Here is a 20155-nt window from a genome sequence, read left to right on the forward strand (position 1 = left end):
AAGAGCCTTGCTGGATCAGGCCAAGGGCCCATCTAGTCCCGCCTCCTGTACTCACAGTGGTCAAGTAGATGTTCAATATGGGAAGCCCATAAGCACAACATGACTGCAACAGCAACATTCTCCCCACTTGCAATTGCCAGGACCACTGTAACTAGTAAACACTGACTCCTCCTCCATGCACCTGTCTGAAGCCACATCACACCCACCTGTAGCTGCTTGATTGTTTCTCCACCTTTGCCAATGACGAGGCCCACTTTGGACGCTGGGATAAGGATCTCTTGGATCGTGCTGTTGCCATCCATGTCACTGTGGAAGCCAGGACCATTCCGACAGCGGTCCACGATCTGCCCCAATAGCCGCTTTGCTTGTCTTTGGAAGAGGTGGAAAGGGAGAGAACAAAAGGGGGGGGGGATAATAATAACCACCTCAAGGCAAACAGCTATTACACTGTACACACTCCCATCTTGCTGGGTATAACCGTTTTGGGGGGGGGGGCAGGGTGGAATACCATGAGAATGCAGGAAGTTTGAGGGGTGGGGTAAGCATGAAAAGAGAAATGATAGAAAGTAGAAGAGAGGAAATAACAGGCATCCATGATGGCAATTCTCTGTTTTAGATCAGACACCCGCCTATCAGACATACCCCATTTTGACTTAGGAGTTGGGAAGAGGGGGAAAGGAGGTCACAAAGTCCAACTAACTTCTCAAAACACTTCATTTTCACTGCAGTGGCTTCTCCTACCTGACACAAACCATTAACTTGCCTGCTTGTAGCTCAAGTGGTAGAATCTACCTTGCATGCAGAAAGTGCCAGGTTCAATCCTGGCATCTCCAGGAATGTCTGAGAGACATGTCCTACCTGAAAGGTTAAAGAGCCATTGCCATTCAGTGTAGAGTAGACAATACTGAGCTAGATAAAGGAATGGTCTGACTCAGTATGACGCAGTTTCCTGTGTTCAACCCCTAGTGCTTACACTCCTTGCGGGACAGGTTAGCCACCTGTGAACTATTAACTACAGTTGCAATCAAAATTATTGAACCCCATTGCAAATCAGGTTTATTATCAAAATTTACAGACTTTCAGCTGTTTGCAATGAGTAAATCAAACAATCAAACAAAAACAATTGAAATAGCTCAACACAACAGATGCTTCAAGTGGTTCCCCCAAATTCAGCTGAAATTGCAACTTTTGATAATAAACTTGATTTGCAATGGGGGTTCAATAATTCCGATTGCAAACTGTACTTTGTATTAATGCGACCTTAAGTAATAAAGGTATGGCTTCCAATATATACAAAATTCTACTTAGTAAAGTTTCAGGCTCTTCCCAGGGGCTATGATCAGTGTGGGAGAGTGATCTTGCCTTCGGATAGAGGAACAAGTATAGGAAGCAATATGGTCTAACCCTCACTTAAAACTATCTCTGTAAGAATACAGGAAGCCACATGGAAGACACTATTAAGATGGCATTGGACTCTACTCTGTCTATCCAGAGTTGGCAAAAGGCTCTTCCAATTTATGTTGGCGGGGCTGTGGACACACTGGAACATTGCTCCACATGTGGTGGAACTGTTGCATAGTTCAATTCTGGATCCAAACTTTTGATACCATTTCCATCATCACCTGACAGATACTTCCCCCAGACCCAGCTCTGGCACTCCTTTCCTGTCATGATTTTGCTCCATATTGCACTCCATGTATAATTAGAGTAAAAACAAACACATTGAAGGGTTCCCAAAAAGTAGGCCAGAGGCAATCAGCTTCATTCAGCAAAGTTTACTGAAGGTAAATGAGCATAACAGTTCAAATCTATAAACTCAGGATTGGCATAGTCTCTTAGCAAAAATCCAGTTGCATTAAAAAAAGCTTAAACTTACAATAAGACTAAAACTTAGCACTTAAGCATACTATGTACAGAACACCACACCATAAGGAAAAAGAGACAGAATGACCTTGACAAAAAGAGATAACACAACCAGTCTGAACCAGTTCAGCTTCTCTGAAGGAATAACCCAAACATCAGGAACCTTCTGCTTGTTTCTAGGCATAATAGAAAGCTCACATGTCAGCTAGAACCTTCCGGCTTGTATCACACAGAGAAGCCTCCAAAACCATCTTGAAACAACTAAAATAGGAAAGATCTTAAAACTTTAAACCAATACTTTCTATGCCAAAAAATGCAAACCTGACATATCCTTGGAGTGTGGGACCAACCCATTTATCATGCATAAATCTCTTGTGCTTATGCTTCTTGCCGCAGCCAGATTGACACTGGCTGCCCATTGGAAGTCCAAATCATCTTCGTCCCAGGAACAAAAGTATGGGACACTGAATTGTCAGAACACCTGACAAATAAATGGAGAGACCTTAATGGTTCATCAAAAATGGATCTTTTTTACTTGATATGGTATAATTTTTTCTCCTATGCTAACTCAATTTAACAGCCCAATAAACCCACTGCTCTACACAGACAAGTATGTGGAGAGGTTTTATTGAGAACTGAATTGACCCGCTTTTTCTTCTCATATGCAACAATTGGATGCAGCACTCTATTTTCAGTAGTTTCTTGGTTTTTTTACCCCTCCTCTGTATCTGTGTTTAATTTTTCTACTTTCACATTTATTTTTACTTGCCATATCCACCATTTTTATTGTATTCTGTATGCGTTTATGCCTATACACTTTAAATTATTTTAAAAAGAAAGGGAGAGAAAGATGTCATGGCTAAAGTCTTTGAGGGCAGAAACTGGAAAGTGCAAAAAAATTCTAGAAGATTCTGGAAGACTCTAGAAGGTTCCTTTCTGATGAAAATATTATTCTGACTATTCTCAAGGTCATGCTGAGCCAGGAGAGATAAATCCCTGCACTCAGTGAGCTGCTCTCTTTCTCTTTCTTTTACTTTCATTTGTATCTGTATGTCTGAAGCTATTTTCTGAAGTTTTTGTAACAAGCCTTTGCCTTTTAGTAAATGTTTTTCTTTTGGACTTTTGAATCTGCGTGCTTTTGTTTATTTATTACAAGACACTGTCCGTCAAAAGAGATATGTGGGGGTCTTCTCTCATTAATACTGCAGCTTGAAGACGGTAAGCAACACCAGAATGTTCCGGAACTCTTTATTCTCTTGATCAAGTTGCTGCGTAAGTGAGTGAAAACCCTGGGTCTCCCCCTCAAGCCCCCTAGGTGTTTCTCCCATTGTTTACCTTGCCAATGCTCCAGTGCAAATGAAAGAGGACCTTGGGGAGGGTGAGGAGGGGGTTAGTGGCAAGCAAAGTAAATAAATGAGAACATAAGAAGAGCCTGCTGGATCAAACCAAAAGCGGCCCATCTCATACAGCATCCCATTCTCACCTTGGCAACTCAGATGCCCCAGTGGGAAACCTGCAAGCAGGACCCAAGCACAAGAGCACTCCCCACTCCTGTGGTTTCTAGCAACTGGTATTCAGAAGCATTTCTGCCTCAGACCATTGAGACAGAGAGGACAACCATCAATAGACTTCTCTGTGGATTTTTCAAATCCTCTTTTAAAGCCATCCAAGTTGGTGGCCATTACTGTGTCCTGCAGAAATGAGTTCCATAGCTTAACTATGCACTGCATGGAAGGACTTCCTTTTATTTGTCCCGAATCTTCCAACATTTACCTTTGTAAGGCATCTACAAGTTCCAGTGTTATGAGAGAGGGAGAAAAACTCTCTATGCATTTTCTCCATGTCATGCACAATTTTGAAAACCAGCTTCTAGAAATAAAAACTGAGGCTCTCTCATTAGCTAAGCACTTATAATAGCAGTATGGCTGTCCTTCAGCTCAGCTATATATCAGCTAACTCCGCTGCTGGGGCCATGAAATCATTCAAGACACTGACTGGCTGCAACTACACTTAAGAGCTGTAATCAAAAACACCGCCACAAAAAGGTTGGCGGAATTTTCCAACTGGTTTGACTTTGAGTGCAAACAGGCAAAGACACCTGAAGAGAGCTTACTGTAAATATAGAACCTCCAAGTCTCTTCTTCAATTTACTGCATATGTCTCTCTTAGATAGAAGTATAAACAACTACAGTGGTGCCTCGCAATACGAAATTAATCCGTTCTGCGAGTCTCTTCGTCTTGCGGTTTTCTCGTCTTGCGAAGCACGGCTATTAGCGGCTTAGCGGCTATTAACGGCTTAGCGGCTATTAACGGCTTAGCGGCTTAAAGAAAAAGGAAACAAACTCGCAAGAACTCGCAAGACATTTCGTCTTGCGAAGCAAGCCCATAGGGAAATTCGTCTTGCGGAACGACTCAAAAAACGGAAAACTCTTTCGTCTAGCGAGTTTTTCGTCTTGCGAGGCATTCGTCTTGCGGGGCACCACTGTAATAAAATGGAAAAGACAGAAAGCCAAAAGAAAAGCCTGGCACAGCTTAATAAAGGCCTCGCATGACAAGGACAGATCCTGCTTCTGGCATACCATATCAGGCCTCCTGGAGCATGAGCGCAATGGGCCAATTTGAACTATCAAACCCCAAGAATGGATGCAGTACTATCACTCACTTTTTCAAGACCAGGATGCTCAGCCTAATCACCAAACAGTATCTCCAGAAAAATTACCAGCTTGGCCCCCAGTATCTATAACTGAGGTAAAAAAACTAATTACGCAGCTAAAAACAATAAAGCCCCAGGCATTGATCATTTGCCTCCGGAACTTTTGAAGTTCAATATTGACTGGTGGGCACCTGTTTGCAGCAATATTATCTCATATTGATTCATCTGGTCTACTCCCCGACATCTGGGCCATTGCGGTAATCATCCCAATATTCAAAAAGGGCCCTACATCAGATCCGACTAGCTATAGATCTATCAGAAGTGCCTGGCGTGCTCTGGTCCATGGGGTCACGAAGAGTCGGACACGACTAAATGACTAAACAACAACAATATGCAAAGCATCTCCATAACAAACTAACCTACTGGATTGATGCTGAGGCTATCCTTGCTGAAGAGCAAGCAGGATTCAGGCAAGGCAGATCTACTATAGACCATTGCTTTGTCCTAGCCCATCTCATAGATAAGTACGCCAAGCAATCACACGGTGTGCTGTATGCAGATTTCATTGGTTTGAAAGCTGCTTTTGACTCAATTTCAAGAGCAAGACTATGGGCTAAGTTGAACACCTCAAGCACAGACAAAATATTATTATACCTGATCAACTGCCTTTATAAAGACACTGTGCTGAAAGTACGCTGCTCTACAACAGTCAACTTACAGGATCTGTACCAGCTACAAAGGGAGTTAAGCAAGGATGCATTCTAGCCCCAGCACTGTTCAACCTATACATAAACAACATGGTTCAGTGTCTAACATCTCCAGAGTTCCATGCCCCTAAGCTGGCCTCAAAACCAATCTCTATACTATTACATGCTGATGATACGGTCCTCTTATCCCAAACAAAAGTAGGCCTAAAAAACTGATAAGAGAATTTTCAGTGTATTGCCAGAGAGAACACCTGGCCATGAATTATCAGAAAACCAAAGTTATGGTTTTCTCAAGAAGCTATAGGCCCCACAGTTGGCGTATGGAAAATCAGCCAATCGAACAGGTCAAAGCTTTCAAACATTTGGGCCTTATCTTCCAGTCCATGGGGTCATGGGGAGCACACCAAAAATGTGCAAAAGAAAAAGCATCCCAAAGTGCCAAAACTCTGACACGGTTTTTCCATACAAAGGGTGGCAAACACATACTCTCAGTCCTAGAAGTCTTCCAGGCTAAACCCCTAGCACAACTATTATACGGGGGTCAGATTTGGACTGGTAACCACCTTGGTACTTTGGAAGCTGTTCAATCAAAGTTCTTAAGGCAGATTTTTTCTCCATCACTGCGAATGGAGGCAAGTTTCCCCTCAGTAGAAGTACGGACTTGGCAAAGAACTTTTAACTTCTGGCTCCACCTAAACTCAAATCCCCCCGGTTTATTATCCTTAGTACTTCAAGACTACCACAAAAGTGTATGGCTTAAAACCATCTACCAAAAACTCCACTCTTGCTGCCTATCCCCACAACACCTACTCACTATGGGCCTAACCAAAGCAAACATTCTAATTTGTCAACTTCTAAAAGATATCGAGCATCAGAACACCCTGGCCACTATAAGGAAATTCTGCCCATGGTATTGTCAATTTCCATCTACCCATTTTGATTCTCTGGCTCCATACCTGTACAAACTAGCTATCCCAAAATACAGACGTGCTTTCACACTCGCAAGACTGAATGTTTTGCCATCTGCTGGACTTGAGGACCGATTCCAAAAGATCCCGCATGAGAAACGCCTTTGCCCCTGTGGAGACGGTAGCACCGAAACAGTGGCACACATCCTCCTGTCTTGCACTCTCTACAAAGACCTGAGGAACGAGATCATCACCCCAATCGTACTGACCATCGCAGGATGCACTACTGCCACAGTGTCCTTTCTCCTGTCAGACCAAACAGAGCAGGTAACAGCAAAGGTTGCTAGGTTCTTAGCAGGGGCAATTAGAATAAGGGCCACTATCTGACCATTGATTCAAGACCCTAAACTGTGCTTTTATACTAAATTTCCTTTCTTCTGTGTATATTGTAATGTTTTATTGTTGCTATGACCATCGGCTAACACGAATAAAGTTTCTATCTATCTGTGACTGCTGCTGCTGCCGCCACTGTGAGTGTTGGGGAAGGCCGCTCCCGCCTTAGGCTAATTCCACCAGGTCTAGGGGGTGGGGCCCAGACTCACCACCGCCACAGCTTTAAGAGGCCTCATTCAGGCCCTGGGACACTGCTGCTGCTGCTGCCACCACTGTGAGTGTTGGGGAAGGCCGCTCCCTCCTGCAGGCCAACTCCATCAAGCCTAGGGGGCGGGGCCCACACTCACCACCACCACAGCTTAAGGACACTGGTGCTGCTGCAGCAAATGTTAATTTTTTAAAAATATATTTTAAAGTGTTTTAAAGGTGTTTTTACTTTTTACTTTGTTGTACCATCGTGAACGGTGGTTTTTATTCATGTATTTTTATTTTGTTCTGGTTTGGGGTTGGATGTTGAGTGGGGTGGGGATTGGTTTTGTTTTGGTATAATTGTTTCTGGTTTGTTTTGTTTTTCTATTTTGTAAATGGAGGCTAGTATGAGGCTTGGGATTGCTACCGTGGAGGGGCGAGGGAGGTATGGCGGTGGGGGCAGATGTCACAGGCGAAGGGGATCGAGATACGGATATGCTCGTACCCCTTCCAATCTGCGCCCCATCCCGAAGGATGAGGGTAGGGTGAGCAAGGATTACTCACCTCCGTCACTGGTGTTGTGCAATGCCAGATCTATAGGCAACAAAACCGCCACCCTGCGAGATTTCTTTACCTCGCAGGGGGTTGACCTGGCTTGTGTGACGGAGACCTGGGTGCGCGAAGGGGAAACTGTTACCTTACGAGAGATGGCGCCCCCGGGTTTCTCCGTCCTCCACCAGTCGCGGACTGTGGGCCGGGGGGAAGGGGTGGCATTATTAATCCGGGAAGATTGTTCTTTCAGGGCTCTACCATCGCCATCGATCCCCGGCATTGAATGTGTTGGCCTAGTGTGGGGCTCCGAGGTGAGCTTGGCTGTCTGGCTGGTGTACCGGCCACCTAGTGCACCAGCAGCCACCCTGTCAGGCCTGCTAGAGGCGGTGGCCGGCTGGGCCTTGGAGTTCCCTAACCTATTGGTATTGGGGGACTTCAACATCCATGCTGATGCCACTCCCTCCTCACAGGCTCTGGACCTGGTGTCTTCCATGGCGACACTAGGGCTCTCCCAGTTTGTTTCGGGCCCCACACATCAAGCAGGCCACACGCTGGATTTGATCTTTGGCGTCGGTATAGATGTGATCATGTCTCCTTCGATGAAGGTGCCATGGTCTGATCACTACGCTCTGAAAGCCAGGATTGACTTTCCATCCCCACCCTGCTTAGGTGGCGAGCCGATTTGGGCTCGCCCGCAGAGGCTGAGGGACTCTGATAGATTCCGTCAAGCCTTGTGGGACCTTGCTCCCCCTGGCGACTCATTGACTGAGCTTGTTGAGGGCTGGAATATCCAGCTCCTGGCAGCCATCGATGAGATCGCACCTAAGCGCCCTCTGCGACTCCGCAGAAACCGGGCTCCCTGGTTTACCGAGGAGCTTCGGAAAATGAAGAGGGACCTCAGACGGCGAGAGCGAGTATGGTGGGGTGCCCGTGACGGAGCTTCAAGAACATCTTACAGGGTTTTTATGAAAACCTAGGAGATGGCAGTGAAGGCCGCTAAGAAGTCTTACTTCTCGGCCTCCATTGCATCCGCTAGCTCTCGCCCGGCGCAATTATTTAGTATAATTAGGTCTTTAACGTCCCTCGAGGGACAGCCAAATTTAAATAACAATTTGACACACAGCTGTGAGGCATTTGCGAGCTTTTTTGCAGAGAAGGTCCTGTTGCTCTGCCATGACCTCCCTGCCAATTTGGATACAATAAAGGAACTGGAGGCCCCTTGACTGTCCTCGGATCCAGTATTGGACCACTTTGACCAGATATCCCCAGCCGATGTGGACTCCTCCGAGCTGGAAAGCCCACCACCTGTCCTCTCGACCCGTGCCTGTCTTGGCTGACTGGAGCGTGTCCAGACGAGGTGCGAGCCCCCCTGGGGGATATCATCAATTTGTCCCTTGGCACCGGGATATTCCCAGGGGAAGTGAAGGAGGCAGTGGTGCGCCCGCTCTTAAAGAAAACATCATTAGATCCCTTAGATCTATCCAATTACCACCCGGTTTTGAATCTTCCATTCCTGGGTAAGGTGATTGAGAGAGCGGTTGCTGAACAGCTTGGCGGGTTTCTGGATGAAACATCGGCTCTGGATCCATTCCAGTCCGGCTTCCGCGCTGGTCATGGGACTGAGACGGCTCTGGTCGCCCTAACAGATGATCTCCGCAGACAGCTGGATCGAGGCGGGTCGGGGCTGCTGATTCTTCTAGACCTGTCAGCAGCCTTCGACATCGTCGATCACAAACTCCTGGACCACCGCCTTGCCGATGTGGGGATCCAGGGCACAGTCCTTCAATGGCTGCGCTCGTTTCTCTCTGGTCGGGGACAGAGGGTGGCGCTTGAGGGGGAATTGTCATCGCGCCACTCCTTGGTGTGTGGAGTGCCTCAGGGTGCGATACTCTCCCCGATGCTTTTTAACATGGGACGGGACGATATGGGATTGAGGGGGCAACTCCCATCTCTTGCGGGGGTGCAATTAGTGCCAGCACCGTCCGTTAAGAGTTTGGGTGTAATCTTCGATACCTCCCTCTCTATGGAGGCGCAGATTACAGCTATAACAAAGGCAGCATTTTTTCATCTCCGCCAAGCTAAGCAGTTGGCTCCTTATCTCTCTCGCCCTGACCTAGCCACTGTGATCCACACGACGGTCACCTCCAGACTGGATTATTGTAACTCGCTCTACGTGGGGCTGCCCTTGAGACTGACCCAGAAACTCCAGCGGGTGCAGAATGCCACGGCGAGACTCCTTACGGGGTCTTCGCTGCGAGATCACATTCACCCGGTACTATACCAGCTGCACTGTCTCCCGGTGGAGTACAGGATCAGGTTTAAGGTGCTGGTTTTAACCTTTAAAGCCCTATACGGCTTAGGACCCTCGTACCTACGGGACCGCCTCTCCTGGTATGTCCCACAGAGGAACTTTGACATCTTTCCGCAGGGCCTGCAAGACAGAGCTGTTCCACCAGGCCTTTGGTCAGGGCGCAGCCTGACTCCCTCCTTTGGCAATCTGCACAGAATCTTTGCTTAATGGTTGCCATCGATTTGATTTTAATTATTTTTTATAATGAAATGTTTTTAGAATGTTGCATTATTTTATTGTTGTTAGCCGCCCTGAGCCCGGCTTCGGCTGGGGAGGGCGGGATATAAATAAAATTTATTATTATTATTATTATTATCTCCTCCAAGTGACTTGGCTCACCACCTGCCATGAATAACAAGAGCTGTATGTCAGAAGGCCAGTCAAATGCTTATTTGGGGTCTTATCTACAACTGCAGGGTAACTTTTCAGCTCTTAAAAAGTGCCCATGTTCTTTTTTTTATGAATTTTATTAGTATTTTCCACACAACAACACCACGAAAAATATCAAAAAATAATAATACACAACACACAAAAATCAACATTCGAAAACTAAAAAACAAAAAACAAAAAAACAAAAAAAACCCAAATCCATATCTTACAAGTTAATATTATAAACACTAAAACAACAACCAGACATTGACTTCTACCAATCCCACAGCACCTCCTTTATCTCTCATTGGGTCTTCCTGTTTTCTTTATCATCTCTATCCTAACATCTAGATATAAATCCTTCTTTCATATCCTTTCACTTCACAAGGTTATTCCAGACTCAGACAGATTTCTGCCCTCGAACCTTGACTTTTGAGGTATTCATTTAGGCACTCCCATTCTTTTTTTACTTCACTTTTTGGTTTTTGTCTTATTATGTCTGTCAATTTGGCTAATTCTAAGTATTCTGAGAGCTTACATAGCCACTCTCCCCTAGTGGGTAACTGATTCCCTTTCCAGTACTTAGCCACAAGGATTCTTGCTGCAGACGTTGCGTATAAGAAAAAATTAATTTTGTCTTTTGGAATATCGTCATTTAAAATTCCTAAAAGGAATGCCTCTGGCCTTTTACTATATGATATTCTTAATATTTTCTTTATTTCTTTGTGGATCATGCTCCAAAATTTCCCAATTTCGGGGCATGTCCACCACATATGGTAGAAGGTTCCTTTTTGTATCTTGCATCTCCAGCACTTATTATTATATGTTTTATTCATTTTTGCAAGCCTTTCTGGTGCCAGGTACCACCTGTGATACATTTTCATATAGTTCTCTCTTATTAGGTAACATGCTGTAAAATTTATATTTTTTTGTCCATAGTCTTTCCCATTCATTATATTCAGTTGGGTGGCCCAGATCTTGTTCCCATTTTTTAATAGCGTCTCCTTTTTCCTCCTTTTCTACTTTCCCATTTTGTAACAGTTTATATATTATTGAGAGAGTCTGTTGGTTGTTATATAAAATTTCTTTTTCCCATACCAAGATTTTTTTTATCAAACCCCTTAAGCTTCCTATCCTTCTCAAATATTGTTTTTAATTGGAAATATTCTAACCAATTCACTCCCCTCTCTTTTAATTCTTCAAATTTCTTTACTGTTGGGCAATCTTTTATCTCTTCTACGAGTTCCCTATATGTTAGCCAGCTATCTTTCATATTGCTTCTATGCAAGGCTGATGACTCTATAGGTGATAGCCACCAGGGAGTTTTGGCTGTTACTATTGTTTTATTTCTTTCCCAGACTTCGAATAGGGCCTTTCTCACCAAATGGTTAGTGACTCCTCTATGTGCTTTTATTTTATCGTGACCCAGGTAGCCATGCCACCCGAAAACTTTGTCCCAGCCCTCCAGGTCCAAGATTTTGGTATCTGTCAGTAACATCCAATCTTTCAGCCATGTCATGCATGCAGCCTCAAAATACAGCTTGAGGTTTGGGACTGCGAACCCGCCCCTTTCTCTAGGCTCCATCAGAACTTTGAACCTTACTCTTGGTTTCTTACCTTGCCAGATAAAATTAGAAAGATCCCTTTGCCAACCTTTAAAACATTTTGTCCCGATAATTATTGGGATCGTCTGGAAAAGGAAGAGCATTTTTGGTAGAACTTACATTTTATCAAGGATATCCTTTCCCATAAGGACAAGTTCAATTTATTCCATTTATTTAGATGTCCTTTTATTTCCTTCCACTTCTTCACATAGTTATTCTTGTACAAATTGGTATTTTTATTTGTGATCCAGATCCCCAAATACTTAACTTTCGTGGTAATTTTAAGGTCTGTTACTCTTTCCAGTTCTTCCTGTTCCTTTACCCCCATATTTTTCATTAGTAATTTAGATTTTTCTTTATTTAACTTGAAGCCTGATACTCCTCCATATTCAAACAATTTCTTTAGTGCTTCTGGTATACTTTCTTCTGGGTTTTCTGTGGTAATGATTACATCGTCCGCAAACGCTTTGACTTTATATTGTCTGTTACCTAGACTAATCCCCTTGATTTTTTGGTCCTTTCTTATCGCTATTAGGAGTGTTTCCAGCGTCATAATAAACAAAAGTGGGGATAGAGGGCATCCTTGTCTGGTGCCTCTTTCAATTTGGAATTCTTCAGTTATTTCATTGTTAATTATTAGCTTAGCTTTCTGGTTTTCATATATCGCTTTAATACCATTAGAAATTTTGTTCCCAAGTTTCAAACTTTCCACAGTGTGGACCAGAAAATTCCAGGCCACACTGTCGAAGGCTTTCTCCGCATCTACCAGTAGCATTGCCACCTTCTTGCTAGGTTTCATATCAATATATTCTAGAAGATCAATCACTATTCTTGTATTATTTTTTATCTGTCTCCCCAGTAAGAAGCCATTCTGGTCCCTGCCTATTACTCAGTTCAAGCATTTTTTCAATCTATTTGCTAAAATACCTGCGAAAATTTTGTAATCAATATTCAGTAGTGAAATTGGCCTGTAGTTCTTTATAATATTTGGGTCCATTCCTTGTTTTGGTAATAAGGTTATCCATGCTTCGCGCCAAGAGTCAGGAATTTTCCCTTCTTCCATTATCTCATTCAAGATCTTTTTAAGTCTAGGGATTACTACTTCTTCTAGTTTCTTGTAATATGTAATCGGTATTCCGTCTGGGCCTGGTGATTTCCCAGTTTCCATTTTCCTTATCACCTCTCTTATTTCTTCTGAGCTTATGCACGAGTTTAAATTACTAAATTCCTTGCCATCTAGTTCAGGGATTTTGTTTTCTCTTACATACTCTTTAATTTTATTCTCATCTTTATCTTCCAACTCGTATAATTTTTTATAAAAATTCCTAAACATCATTTTTATTTGGTCCGGGTCTGTAATTTCTTTTCCTTGTACAATAATCTTATTTATAACCCTATCCACTTGCTTCTCCATTGTTAGCCAGGACAACATCCTACCGGGTTTATTTGCCGATTCAAAACACCTTTGTTTTGTCCATTTAATCTTATTTTCTACCTCTGTGTTTATTAAATTATTTAATTGGGATTGTAAAATTTTAATATTCAGGATTATACTCTCTTGTTTTGGATTTTTCAACAGTTCTTTTTCCTTCTCCCTTATGTGTTTATTTATTTCCGTAGTATCCTTTGCTTTATCCTTCCTTATTCTTGCCATTTGTTGTATTCCAATTCCTCTCATATAGGCTTTACTGGTATCCCAAATGATTTTCCTGTCTGTCCCATGTTTCTCATTAATTTCAAAAAATTCCTTCAACAATTCCCTCATTTTATTCACCTTTTGCTCATCTCTCCAAAGTTCATCATTCATCCTCCACCTCCCTCTCGTATGTTTTTTAAATCTTATGTGTATAGTAACTGGATTATGGTCTGAGAGAGATTTATTCAGAATCTCTGCTTTTACCAAGCTCAATGTCAATTTTTTAGAGGCCCAAATTGCGTCTATTCTCCCTCCTGATTTTTTATCTTCGGAAAAATAAGTAATATCCTTTTCAGTGGGATGCTTCAATCTCCAGGTATCGAATAAATTAAGATTATCAGTCAACTGGAAGAACGATAATGGTGCCCATGTTCAAACAAACCCACTTGAGGGTTGTTGTTTTTTTTTTTTAAAGAGGACTATGAAGATTTGTCTACATTGGGAAAGGGAGCTAAATGTGTATATATGAAGGAAGCCTTCAACAGGTCAAACTGCTGAGCTGTTAACCAAGAGACGGCAGGTGGGGGTGGATCTAGTGCATGATGAGTCTACGGCTGGCCGTCTGATCATCTGTGGCAGCTATAAAAATGATAGCAAGCAAACAAACAGAAGAAAAAAGTGTAATGGAAAAAGGAAAGAGGAAAGAGGACAGAAGGGAAGGGGTAGAAGCAACCAGTATTATATAAATGTATGTGTGGATTTTTTTAAAAAAAACAACTCACTCAATGCTCTCTGGAGTTCCGGTGAGCACGCAGGGTCTCTCCACCAACCCACCACAGTCTACAAAAGACAAAGCAATAAATAAATAAAAGATCAACACATACTGAGCGTCCCATAATTCTCAACCACCTAGCAGCTTCCAGCTGGTTGGTTACTGGTGATGGAGCGTCTCCACCCCCATCGTTCAGCCTAGACACTGAGATCCAGCGCCTAGGGCCTTCTGGCGGCTCCCTCATTGCGAGAAATAAGGTTACAGGGAAACAGACAGAGGGCCTTCTCGGTAGTGGCACCCACCCTGTGAAACACCCTCCCTTCAGATGTGAAGGAAATAAGTAGCTATCCTATCTTTAAAAGACATCTGAAGGCAGCTCTGTTCAGGGAAGTTTTTAATATTTAATGCTGTATTGTTTTTAATACTTGATTGGGAGCCGCCCAGAGTGGCTGGGGAAACTCAGCCAGATGGGCGGGGTATAAATAATAAATAATAATAAATTTTTTATTATTATTATTATTATTATTATTATTATTATTATTATTATACTGTAATGCACTCTATGTGTGGCTGCCCTTGGGCCTTGGTTCAGAAGCTACAGAATGGGGCAGCCAGACTGCTGATAGGGAAATCTGGCTGGCAGTATGTGATACCCTTGTACGAAACCAGGTTTAAAGTCCTTGCATTAATTTGCGAAGCCCTGAAAAACTTAGGCCCTGAGTACCTCAGGAACCACCTGGAGTGCTGCAGCTGCAGGAGTGTTGTTGGTCATTCCCCAGATTGGTGAGGCAGAAAACAACAGAAAACCGAGCTTTTAGTATCATTGGCTCAGTTTCGTGGAATGCTTTGCCAATAGAGATTCATGAGCCAGGAGTCAGCTTCTGAAGGAGCAGAAGGCAAAGTGACTCCACCTGCTGCTGATCAGCCGTCTTGCTCCTAATGAGAACCACCTGGCTCCAACTTTCTTAAGCAGGGTTTCCAGCCTCAGTCAGTTGCTGCAAACAACATTCGTCGTTCCTGATCAGATCTTGCTGCTTCTTGTGACCTTGGACCCTTGCCTTTCTTGACTCCTGGAACCTTCTGACTATGTGAACTGAGATGCTCCTGATCTTAGGACTGGACTAGACTGGACCTTGTATATGAACTCTGCCTCTAGACAAGTACCTCACTGAGACTTGGCTGGCTGGTTGGTTGGCTGACTTCTCCCTCCACTGAGCTCTGCCGTGGCTTGGCAGCATGAGACTGCGACATAAATGCCTGCTGAAAACTTTTCTGTCAGGTTTATGCAAGCAATTAAGAAATACCTCTTTCCGCAAGTTACCCTATTTCTGATTTTAACACTTTTATATGGCTTTTATTGTCTAGTTTTATGTTCAATTGGTGTAAACCTTGGATATTTTTAATGAATAACAATATATAATTTTTTTTAAGCATGCACATGGACATACACCATGCCTGGATCTAGAACCAAGACTACCTGTAAAACAGAGAATGGCTTTTGGAGGCAGAGAATTTTGAATTCTATCTCCTGCATAAATTAGCCATAGCGAACTAATTCCACACATATTTCCTTAAGCTTGCAAGTTTCAGTCTTGATATTGTTTTGGAGAAAGGAGTGATGCCAGCCTCATCCTGAAGCTATTCTGAGCAGCAACTCCCCCCCCCCCCAAAAAAAAATTGTCTGGCACTGAACAAGTTGGGACCAAAGTTGCTGGAGCCACTGTTAGCCCTACTCAAGAGCAGACATCTTGAAAATGACTTGACCTAAAACAGTCATGTTCTATTTTCTATGGGTCTATTCTGAGTAGGGATAACATTGGATACAACACTGTATCCCCAAAATTGTTCAGGGCTTGATCTATCAGCATAAGTCTTTTAAAGTGGGTTCTATGCTGCCCCCTTTCTTGGGCAGAAAAAGGGTTCTGATTTTGGGACAGGAACGTGGGGCATGTTTTTTGTAAGGACTTATCCCTCTTGTTAAAGGAGAGGGACAAATAAGGGTATAGAGATGGGCCCAAGCAAGAAGCCTTGTGGAGGAACACTTTGGGACTCTAAGAGGATGTTTTACAGAACATTTCTCTCAGCTTTTAAGTTGGTCTGATGGTTTTATATTAGTATACCACTCAAAGACTAGCAACTGTGTTATTTTGATGATGCCTTGGTTCTTCTAGAAAGTGGAGAGTGAGGCAGAAATAGTCTTACCTGGTGCAATCTGAATTTTGCAGCCTGACTCTGCCTGAATCCGGGAAATCTGCTCACCGCCCCGGCCTATAACTAAAACAAAAATTTCAATTGATCAGAATTTAACTGTTGCTCACAGACTAGAAGTTTTGTTTTTTTATCAAGAGTAAGACCCAAGCAAATACCTGGACTGAAGTTTTGCACACATCTGTGTCGGGAGCAACTGAAAACTTAAGTGTCTTGAAGAACAGGAGGTGGAGATGCCAGCACTCCCAAATCTTTAGTTTAAGTTCTTCACTGTCCCCCACCTGCTTTGGTTATTAAGCGTAACTGAGTTGACACACCTTCAGTCCTAAAAGTTGAGGAAGAGGGGTCAACAAAGAGCTGACCACTTCCATCCAGCACTGCTAATTCCCATATTCTGCTGGAAGGTTATCCTGCTTGTCGGCTTCCTATTGCAGCACCTGGTTGACTACTGTGAGAACAGGATGCTGGACTAGGTGATGATGATGATTATTATTTATACCCCGCCCATCTGGCTGGGTTTCTCCAGTCACTCTAGGATGCTCCCAACCTGAATATTAAAAACACAATACGGCATTAATCATTAAAAACTTTCCTAAACAGGGCTGCCTTCAGATGTCTTTTAAAAGTAAGATGGTTGCGTATTTCCTTGACATCTGATGGGAGGGTGTTCCACAGGGTGGGCGCCACTACTGAGAAGGCCCTCTGCCTGGTTCCCTGTAACCTCACTTCTTGCAGTGAGGGAACAGGCAGAAGGCCCACGGCGCTGGATCTCAGTGTCCGCGCTGAATGATGGGGGTGGAGAGGCTCCTTCAGGTATACAGGACCAAGGCCGTTTAGGGCTTTAAAGGTCAGCACCAACACTTTGAATTGTGCTTGGAAACGTACTGGGAGCCAATGCAGGTCTCTCAGGACCAGTGTTATATGGTCCCAGTGGCTCTTCCCAGTCACCAGCCTAGCTGCCGCATTCTGGATTAACTGCTGTTTCCCAGTCATCTTCAAAGGTAGCCCCACATAGAGCACATTGCAGTAGTCCAAGCAGGAGATAACTAGAGCATGCACCACTCTGGAGACACAGTCCACGAGCAGGTAGGGTCTCAGCCTGAGTATTAGATGGAGTTGGTAGACAGTTGCCCTGGACACAGAATTGACCTGCGCCTCCATGTACAGCTGTGAGTCCAAAGTGACTCCCAGGCTGTGGTCCTTCAGGGGCACAGTTATCCTGTTCAGGACCTGGGAGTCCTCCACACCAGCCTGCCCCCTGTCCCCCAAGAACAGTACTTCTGTCTTGTCGGGATTCAACCTCAATCTGTTAGCTGCTATCCATCCTCCAACCGCCTCCAGGCACTCACACAGGGCCTTCACTGCCCTCACTGGTTCTGATTTGAAAGAGGTAGAGCTGGGTATCATCCGCATACTGATGAACACCCAGCCCAAACCCCCTGATGATCTCTCCCAATGGCTTCATGTTAAAAAGCATAGGAGAGAGGACGGAACCCTGAGGTACCCCACAAGTGAGAGCCCAGGGGTCTGAACACTCATCCCCCAACACCACTTTTTGGCCCAGGAGAAAGGAGCAGAACCACTGTATAAGTGCCCCCAACTCCCAGCCCCCCCCCCCCCAACGGTCCAGAATGATGTTATGGTCAATGGTATCAAAGGCCACTGAGATCCAGCAGAACTAGGAAACAACTCTCACCTTTGTCCCTAGCCCGCCGGAGATCATCAACCAGCGCGACCAAGGCGGTTTCAGTCCCATGGTGAGGCCTGAATCCCGATTGGAAGGGATCCAAATGGTCCGCATCCTCCAGGCGTGCTTGGAGTTGTTCAGCAACCACCCACTCAATCATCCAGCAAGCTCTTATGTTCTACTGCCACTGTCAGAGGCAGTGGCTACCAGTTACTGGGACTTGCAAGTAGGGATAGTGCTATTGCACACATGTTCTGCTTGCAGGCTTCTCATAATGTGTGTCTAGTTGGCCACTGTGAGAACTAGCTAAGCCTCCCCTTCGGTTCTACTTCCATGGTTGGAACCAGGATGCCTCTGAATATCAGCTGCTGGGAATCACAAGCAGGGAGAGTATACTAAGCCTGATGGCTTCCCAGAGGCATCGGATTGGTCAGTGAGAGAACAGAATGCTGGACTAGATGAGCTCCCTTTAGTCAGATCCAGCAGGGCTTCAGTTATGAAGCTGGGACCCTGAGCAGGCAAAGCACATGCTCCATTATCAAGCTGCGCATTCTCCCTGTGAAATGGCTCTTCAGTGGTATATCCTCTTCCCACGCACATATGCCCCACACAATTTCCCCTTCGCTTATCCCCCACAGCACATTACTAGCAAAGTTTGTCATCAAGATCTTTAACTACAGGCTGCTGTAGCAGTCAGGAAGTAACTAAATCATCCTCAATTTATTTTAAAGTTCATATGACAAGCATTTCCCCTGAAACTGCCATGTTCTCAGAAGGATTAACAGAAATCTGCAATGCTATGCCGAGCACTACCTATCATAATACAAGTTAGTCTTCCAATGGAAGGAGTGTTCATAGAGGCCCCCTATGCAGCCAAGAGAAAAATTGCCTCAAACTAGAATACTTACTGAATCCAACCATTTTGTCAGGCACTTTGAATTCTTCGGTTATTACCCTGAAGAGAAAAGAAAAGGGGAAGACTTAAAATGACAGGGAGAAATTAATGCCTTTTCCAATAGCATCAACAGTCTCAAAGCATTTCAGAAATTATGTTTTAGTTCCCAGAAAGTGAAGTAGGAACTGTCATGACTAAAGTTTTTGAGAGCAGAAACAGGAAAGTGCTGGAATATTCTAGCAGGTTCACTTCTGAAGCAAATATTGTTTTGACTACATAAAGGTCACGCTGAGCCAGGATAAAATCCTATGCTCAGCGAGCTGCTCTCTCCCTCTTTCTTTCACTTGTACAGTGCTTGTAATGAAGTTTGTTGCCTCAGTAAAGTTTTTGCCTTTACTGTGAATCTTTTGACTCTGCGTCATTCTTTGATTCTTCTTTATTGCAAGACACCACTGTCCGTCAGTAACTAGTTAAAACATTCTGGAAAACTGGGCAATGAAGAATGGAGTTTTCAGCTGGTGGCCTCCATCAGCTTCCTAAGAGGATATATGGAGGAGTGACCCCAAACCCAGCTAGCCTGTGTCCTGAGCACTGTGCAGAAGGCCCTGTCTGCTCTTGCCCCATCCCTAAACGTGAAGCACATTACAGACACGGGATAGGGCTTTTCACTTTGGTGGGGCACCAACTCTAAAAATGTCCTGGTACCAATGCTGCTGAGTTTACAGTACCAGCTGAAAAGACACTTTGTTGTCCAGTTTCTTGCAGGGATTTGATTTGTATCTGTGAATGCCAGATAGTAAAGGATACATAATGTTATATGAAATTCCAAGGTCAAAATATTTTAATACGTTCTCAGGGCTAATCACCACCCTTAGTGTTGGGGTCATGTGTATGCACTGCAGAAGCTGTCATACAGTTAAGCTCACTGCAGAAAAAGGCCATTTAGCAGAGTTGTCTTTACTAGGCCACCACCAACACACACTACACACACACACACAAACACACACACACACACACACTTTTTTTTTTTAAAACAGATGTACAAGTAGTCTTCTCTCACTAAGTCCAGAGGGGGTTCTTTGCTTCAAAGTTCTTGCTGTGTTAAAGTCCACAGACAAGTCCCTAGTTTACAGTAGTTGCTTGCAAAGATTGGGTTCTAAAGTCTGGCAATTTTCCAACTTCTTCCTCAGATGATCTCATCAAAAAGTCTTTACTCAAATCCACAGGTCCAATAGATATGCTGTAACCTGAGCCCTTTATACACAGAGTTACTTCCCAAATCTGCCCAGTAACACAGATAAGAGTCATAAGATGTATGCAGGTGCATTGTGGGGAATGAGTAATCCCTGCTGATTTAAGGATAATTAAA

At 43.9% G+C, this 20155-nt stretch overlaps 1 protein-coding gene across 6 annotated transcripts in view; it reads right to left on the minus strand.

Annotated features, from left to right (window-relative positions):
- Positions 1–20155, minus strand: part of LOC308467742 (far upstream element-binding protein 3-like) — a 312914-nt gene that overhangs the window by 178770 nt on the left and 113989 nt on the right. For 5 of the 6 annotated variants that reach the window (XM_080989443.1, XM_080989441.1, XM_080989440.1 and 2 more), the window contains exons 4-7: positions 18800–18846; positions 16199–16270; positions 14007–14064; positions 207–369 (exon numbers count right to left, since the gene is read on the minus strand). In XM_080989443.1, coding sequence (XP_080845569.1) covers positions 207–369; positions 14007–14064; positions 16199–16270; positions 18800–18846 — 340 coding nt within the window. The remainder of the gene's footprint in view (positions 1–206; positions 370–14006; positions 14065–16198; positions 16271–18799; positions 18847–20155) is intronic. The other variant, XM_080989444.1, reaches the window with a different exon arrangement.

Source organism: Podarcis pityusensis (assembly GCF_964106645.2).
Source record: "Podarcis pityusensis genome assembly, chromosome: W".
NCBI lineage: Eukaryota > Metazoa > Chordata > Lepidosauria > Squamata > Lacertidae > Podarcis > Podarcis pityusensis.